Source organism: Propithecus coquereli, unplaced genomic scaffold, assembly GCF_000956105.1.
Source record: "Propithecus coquereli isolate 6110/MARCELLA unplaced genomic scaffold, Pcoq_1.0 Scaffold59, whole genome shotgun sequence".
Lineage (NCBI taxonomy): Eukaryota > Metazoa > Chordata > Mammalia > Primates > Indriidae > Propithecus > Propithecus coquereli.
Genome location: NW_012151840.1, coordinates 7,574,831 through 7,582,421, shown reverse-complemented (window position 1 = coordinate 7,582,421; position 7,591 = coordinate 7,574,831). Strand labels below are relative to the sequence as shown.

Genomic DNA, 7,591 nt, shown 5'->3' with positions numbered 1-7,591 from the left:
AAAAAAAAAAAAAAAAAAAAAAAAAAAAATTCAATTGATAAAGGGCAGATTAACAAGAGAAGACCAAACAAAAGTTCATTAATACGTGCAGCAAGCATACACAAGGGAGCACTCAGATGAGTAACTCAGAGGGTGGCTAGAATTTGGGGGCCAGTGGTAGCTCACACCTGTAACCCTAGCACCTTGGGAGGCATGGGCAGAAGGATCAACTGGGGCCAGGAGTTCAAAACCAGCCTAAGCAATATACCAAAACCCTGTCTCTACAAAAAATTGAAAAAAATTAGCCAGGTGTGGTGGCATGTGCCTGTGGTCCCAGCTACTGAGGAGGAGGCTGAGGCAGGAAGATTGCTTGAGCTCAAGAATTGGAGGTTGCAGTGAGCTATGATGACACCACTGCATTCTAGCCCAGGCAACAGAGCAAGACCCTGTCTCAAAACAAACAAACAAACACACAAACAAAAACCTAGATAACTTAGTGGGGGAAAGAAAAGACACTTTTGGAAAAACAAATGACTTTTTGGAAAGATAAATGGATAAATAGGCCGTCAGGAGAATAGATAGGAGATTGGATCACTTGTGACGATGTTTGTTCAGATGTGGTGCCGACTTCTCATCTCTGATATTAGAGTTGCTCCTAGTCCTGGGAGGAATTTATGACAATTGAGTTAAAATTTTGAGTTCTTTTATCAGTCTCTGCTTTTAGACAGGTAAGGGATTTCAGGAACTCAAATGTCTTCAGCTCAAAACAAGCAAAAAGCGACATATTTTGGGGTAGAATATCCTGATCCCTTTCAAAAGGAGAGTGTATAGACATTATGTCTCTGATTCCACCTAGAGTCCTATACCCTCTGACACCAGAAATCATCACTTCTGTCAGCCTTGGCTTGTGGTTATTTTATCATGACGCACTTTGGTCATATCTTTCTTTCCTGCTAGTGTTTAAAAGCAGTCAAATGTAGGAACTGCTCATTTTATAAACTATTATTGAGCTTATACTGGACACTGAACTACGTGTTGGTTTACAAAAAAGAATAAACAAAAATCACTGTTAATAAGGAACACACGGGGTGGGAGGAGTACTAGGATGCAAAGAAATGTAAAATAATGATAGATTCTCCAACAGTTGCTAAAGGGTCAGAAAAGAGCAAGTGTGTTTATTTGTCCTGAAGCAGCCAGGGGAGAGGAAGATGTCTATTATGAATTCTAGGGTGTTCGTTTAGGCATATAGTGTGGTGATGCATAGTGGCACCATTCAATGAGCAGACAAGAGATCCAGCTGTATAGGAGAAGGAGGGAGAGAAGGAATCCCCCCATGAGGCACATGTTGGAGATTTTAAATTTAAACTTTTTTTTTTTTTTTTTGATACAAGGCCTCACTATGTTGCCCAGGATGGTCTCTAACTCATAGCCTCAAGCAATCCTTCCACCTCGGCCTCCTGAGTAGCTGGGAGTACAGGCACACGCCCAGCTAAATTTAAACATTTCGATTTGGGGAGATTGAGCTTTGAAAATGACTAAAGAAACACCACGTGGATCTACATGTCTGGAGCCTATTAGTCTGAATATATAATAGATTTAGGACTCATCAGTACATAGAAGGTAGAGCTGAGGGAGAGATGAAACAGGACACAGATTTTTTTAAAATAATAAAACATTTCTCAAAAAAACCTCAATTCTTTCTGATGCGGAAACCAGAACATTTTATAATGGATTCTAGGACCCTGATAAAGTAACGAACATGCCAACAGAAAGGACCTCAATCAATTTCAAAGGACAGTTTGTGGTAGAGGGCAAATGTCCTCTTGCAAAACCCAATTCAGCAAACTTTGCTAGCTCCATGTGGAGCCTCAACAGGAACAGTTTGGGCACTAAATCCTGGCTGATTCAAAGGGCTGATTTAGAGGATCTGTAAAAACGAATGTACAAAATAGCTCTCAGTCTTCTGCATATGGTCGGCCCTCTGAATCAGCGAGTTCCACATTCAACCAACCGCAAATGGCAATTTTTTCTTTTTCTTTTTTTCTTTTGAGACAGGGTCTCGCTGTGTCGCCCAGGCTGAAGTACAATACCGTCATCGTAACTCACTGCAACCTCCAACTCCTGGCTCAAGCGATGCTCCTGCCTCAGCCTCTGGAGTAGCTGGGACTACAGATGTACACCACCACAGGCGGCTAAGTTTTCTATTTTTTTGTAGAGATAAGGTGTTGCTCTTGCTCAGGCTGGTCTGGAACTCCTGGCCTCAAGCGACCCTCCAGCCTCAGCCTCCCAAAATGCTAGGATTACAGGCGTGAGCCACCTGGCCCAGCCTGAAAATATTTTTTTTTAAAAAAGTTGACCACAGAGGATCTACGGAAAAAAAATAAAAAGAACAAAAAATAATACAAATAAAGCAATACGGTACAACTATTTACATAGCATTTACATTGAATTGAGTTTCATAAGTAATCTAGAAATGATTTAAAGTATGAGGAGGATGCAAATACCATGTAGTTTTCCATAAAGGACTTGAGCACTCTCGGATTTTGGTATCCGGGAGAGTCCTGGCATCAATCCCCCACAGAACCGAGGGAGAACTGTATCGTTTCTTTCAACAGAGCTTTGACTGAATGTGTTGCGATTCACTGACCTCCATGAGAAGGTTTGGCAATATAACTGAGACCAATTTTCCCAGAAACTGACTTCTTCCGGGTGAGCTGAAATACCATGGCTCGGCACAACAAAATGGAGATTAGATTCCAATTATGGTGACCGAGTCCCCCCCCTCCCCCTCCACACACAAATCCCGGCTGCCGCTGCTCTTGAGGTCACCTCAAGAGTGTCAGCCTAATTATTGGAAATGCTTTCCCCGCATTTTTACGTAACCATGGTTCGGAATCCTCCAGTCAGGATTAGATCTGGCGCCGGCGCTCTCTCCTTCCCATCTCTGGCCTCCGTTTGCTCCTCCTTTGGCTTCCACCAGACCTTTCCTCTTAGCCTCAGCGCAATGCCTTCAGGGACCCAGACACAGGCGAAGACGGCTGCAGAATCCGGAGCCTTCAGGTTGGGATCTGAATTCTCCCAGAGACTATGGTATATCAGTTTAAAAAAAAAAAAAAAAAAGAGGGACCTGTGGAGGATAGAGAAGAAGGGAGAGGAAAACAGGAAGCAATGACGAAATGTCGAGAGGGCGGAGACAATTTACAATGCTTCCCGCCGGCGCACTTTCGGTTTTCAATCTGGTCCGATGTTCATGTATATCAGGGGTAAAGCGGCGCTCGCTAGCATTGCAGGCCTTGTTTTCGGCTGTGTAGTCAGTCATGTCTGGTAGAGGAAAAGGCGGAAAGGGTCTCGGCAAAGGCGGCGCTAAGCGCCATCGTAAGGTCTTGAGAGACAACATCCAGGGCATTACTAAGCCCGCTATTCGGCGTCTTGCTCGCCGCGGAGGTGTCAAGCGGATCTCTGGTCTCATTTATGAAGAGACTCGGGGTGTGCTGAAGGTGTTCCTGGAGAACGTCATCCGGGACGCGGTCACCTACACGGAGCACGCCAAGCGCAAGACCGTCACTGCTATGGATGTGGTGTACGCCCTTAAACGCCAGGGGCGCACCCTGTATGGTTTCGGAGGCTAAATCGCCGTTTCAGCTTTGTATTTCAGTCCCAAAGGCCCTTTTCAGGGCCCCCCATAAAATCACCAGAGAAGCTGCGCACTCACCACGAACTGTGAAGGCGGAGGAGAGCTTAGCACTTAATTGCTGGGCTACAGCCGAGTCCGAAATGCACGGAAGGCTAGAAACGCCCAAAGCATTAGCATCCCTAAAGAGTTAAATCGTTTGCTAAAACGGCCTTTCCCTTGTTTAACTTTCGTCGTTTGTCGACGTGAAAGATTGGCAAGCTCCCGGCTTAAGCGTTACCGTGGTTTGCTTGTGCAGAATCGGCCCACTTGGGACGCGCTATCATGGTTTTTGGTCGCTGGAACTTGAGAGGTATGAAGCCAGCGATTTAAACATACGCTAAGCCCTCAGCATGTAGCCTCGCTGCACTTATTAGGCAAAGGGGAAAGCAGACCTGCATTTGCAGTCGAGGTGCCAGTTTCTCCCACCTGTTGTCTGAATTTCTCTCAGGTTTTGGGTTCTGTTTTCTATGCAGAGTTAAAGGGGCGCTAGATCCCTTAAGGGCCCATTCACATTAGATATTTGGGAACACTTATGTACCTTGCTCACCCCTAATAAGGCATGAGAGCTTGCAAAGTGAAATCTAATCAACTATTCAAAGCCAAACATAAATGTGGGTTATTAGATCAGACGAGCTCCTCGGTAAATGTTTCTGGCAAGTTGTCTGCCCAGTGCATGAACACTATGCATTTCCTGTGTTCAACGAAAAGAATTTAGTCAAGGACGTACGACATACTGTCTTTCAATTGTGGCATTGCAAGGACACAGATGCAGAGATATTGTAACGTGATAAAAGTGAGCAAACTTCATAATCTTAGAGCAAGTCTCCAGGGAACAGATAATTCAGGTATGTGACTTTTAACTGTAGGGCTTATTGTAGCTAAGAATGAGAGACCTTCAGGAATATAACCCACAGTCAGTACAGAAAGCACAATTTAATTTTGACAAGGCAAAAGCAAATTATTCCATATCGGCATAGCAAATACAGAGACATTATCATTTCTAAACTGCCCTGATCTAGATTGAAATGTGGGTCCACACTTCTAAACCTTAAGCTTAATTATAGTTTTGCAGCTATTACATTGGCATGTGGGCTTTTTTTTTTTTTTTTTTGCATTTTAGGCTTATGATTTTTACAGCGACATTTGGCTATGGACATAATCAAATTCTATGTCAGTTCCCAAAAGATAAACCAGCAATTGCTTTATTGGTCTTCACATGTGGCTGCTGTCGTCAGCATCAAACGCTTGAGGGTGAACGAAGTTTAAAAAATGGTGCTTAGGGCCGGGTGCGGTGGCTCATGCCTGTAATCCTAGCACTCTGGGAGGCCGAGGCGGGCGGATTGCTTGAGCTCACGAGTTCGAGACCAGCCTGAGCAAGAGCAAGACCCCGTCTCTACTAAAAATAGAAAGAAATGATCTGGACAACTAAAAATATATATAGAAAAAATTAGCCGGGCATGGTGGCGCATGCCTGTAGTCCCAGCTACTCGGGAGGCTGAGGCAGTAGGATCCCTTGAGCCCAGGAGTTTGAGGTTGCTGTGAGCTAGGCTGATGCCACGGCACATAAAATACGTAGAAATAAATACGTATAAGAATAAGTGGCCCAATAGTACAACGCAGCACATATTCAATGTGTGGGAAAATGTAGGCAGTAACTACTATAGGAATCCTAATGCTACAGAAATCATTGGCTGCTGGGAGATTGGGGAAAGCTTAGTCATGGAGGTGGGACTCGTGCCAGGCTTTGAATGATGAGCAGAATGCCTGGTGTCCTGAGATCTACAGTTGAAGGGTGTGGGACAGGAACACAAATGGCAAAGATGACATTTGTGTAGCTATGCTTGTGAGAAATAAGAAGCTTTAATGCTCAAGATGTTTCATTTTCCCCTCTTAAATTTCACCTGCAATTTACAGCTTTTCTATTTCAAATATCACTGATTTTTTTTTTTAACTTTAAACGCATTGCAGATGAATATATCTGAGCCTCACTGAGATACCCTGAAGGAGATATCGAAAGTTTGAAGAGAAATCAAAGAAGAAAGAAAGAGAGTGGGGTGGAAAACATGTCCATTGTCTAAATTAGTGGTTCTCAAAGTATGGTCTCTAATCTAGCAGCATAGATCACCTGGGGCAAAATCTTGGTCCCCACCCCAGACCTATTGAATGAGAAACTAGGGAGGTGGGACCGAGCAATCTGTGCTTTAATAAGTCCTCCAGGTGATTCTGATACACATTAAAATTTGAGAACCACTGATCTGGGTAACAGTTTTTCTTTAAAAGTATTTGGAATCTGAATATATGTTGCACCAATTTGTTAACCATAATATTTGCTTTCTTTGATGGAAAAGAAAGGAGATGGATGATCCTACTAAATTTTATGTAGCAAAAAAAAAAAAACAGGAAAAAAATAAAGTGGCCTTATGTTCTCAAAGCATTTGGGGCAAACAAAAGATACATGAATGAAAAATGTGGTAGCTTGTTTTACTAAATGCTGGTTTGTAATTTTAATAGTATTGAATTTTGTAATCAATAGACGTGGGTTTTTTCCTTAAGTTCTTCAAGATCTGGTCCTTTTGTCATTACACATTGTTTTATACATCTTCTTTAAAGTGATTTTAATAGTGACCCTTGCTCCCACTTGTCAGTTCCACTAAATGCTATTATGATATGGCATGGCTGAAGCCTGTTAGCTGTGTCCAGCTCCTGAATATTGCCAAATATCAGGATACACAGATACGTATCTTTTTACATTAATAAATGCCTTTTTTTCCTTAACTATCTGTAAGGATGAAGCATATAGTGCTATTTTTAACCATCTGTTACAGTGAGGAATATAATTTATCTCGCTGGTTGCTAACAAAATAATTTTCTTCTCATTTCCATCCATGCTTGACTCAGGTACTCCCCAGAGCCAGCCCCTGGCTGCCATCTCTTTCCCTCATTGAGTGAATTCAGGACTTCCACTAAAATATATATAAATGATTACAGAGTCCAGTGTGTGGGTCTACTTCCATTACCGTGGTCTTAGAGACACTTGAGTATACTACTGACTAATCAAACTTTATTGGGGGCTGGTAGTCTGAAGTCTTACCTTCCCTTTCCAGCCTCCCTACTTCTCTGACTAGCAGCATTAGCTTCCCAGACGCACAGGCTAGAGCCTCCTGAGTCATCTTTCACTACATCCTCATTTTCTTCCTTTGAAACCGTTCACTCTGTACTTTATATTATAGCTAACATGATGTACGTTATTTCTCTACTTGAGCCAAAAGAACTGAACTGTCATTTATGCAGAATGTTACTAGTATATACAAATATGTACAAATATAGAGAGAATTATAGGTGTTGATTTTTTCATCATTGAACATTTCTGAATTGTTTGAATTTCTTATAAGCTTGAATATAATTCCCCCCGCCCCAAACAATCAGAAGTTAAATAGGTAGATAATCTGGACTATATGAACCATGGCAAATCCCAGTTTTGCCAAAGTTAAATTTTTTCATCCTTAATGTTATTGAGAATTCCTGCCTTTCTCACAAGAATATTTTAAGGATCAAGTATAAAGTTCTTTGTGAAAGAAGATTGAAGCCATGGAGTGACACAGAAACCAAAGGGGATGTACTTATTGCATATTTCACCCAATCTAGATTTTTGTTTTTTTGTTTTTCTTTTGAGACAGAGTCTGGCTTTGTTGCCTGGGCTAGAGTGAGTGCCAAGGCATCAGCCTAGCTCACAGCAACCTCAAACTCCTGGGCTGCAGCAATCCTTCTGCCTCAGCCTCCCGAGTAGCTGGGACTACAGGCACGCACCACCATGCCCAGCTAATTTTTCCTATATATATATATTTTTTAGTTGTCCAGATCATTTCTTTCTATCTTTTAGTAGAGATGGGGTCTCGCTCTTGCTCAGGCTGGTCTCGAACTCCTGACCTTGAGCAATCC

The 7,591-nt window shown here is 42.5% G+C and overlaps 1 protein-coding gene across 1 annotated transcript in view; it reads left to right on the top strand.

The window, feature by feature from the left end:
• Positions 1–3,296: 3,296 nt before the first annotated feature.
• LOC105821768 overlaps positions 3,297–7,591 on the top strand; it is a 20,496-nt gene continuing 16,201 nt past the window's right edge. Inside the window, 1 exon segment of the mRNA XM_012658523.1 lies at positions 3,297–3,625. Within this exon segment, the coding sequence (XP_012513977.1) occupies positions 3,297–3,625 (329 nt within the window).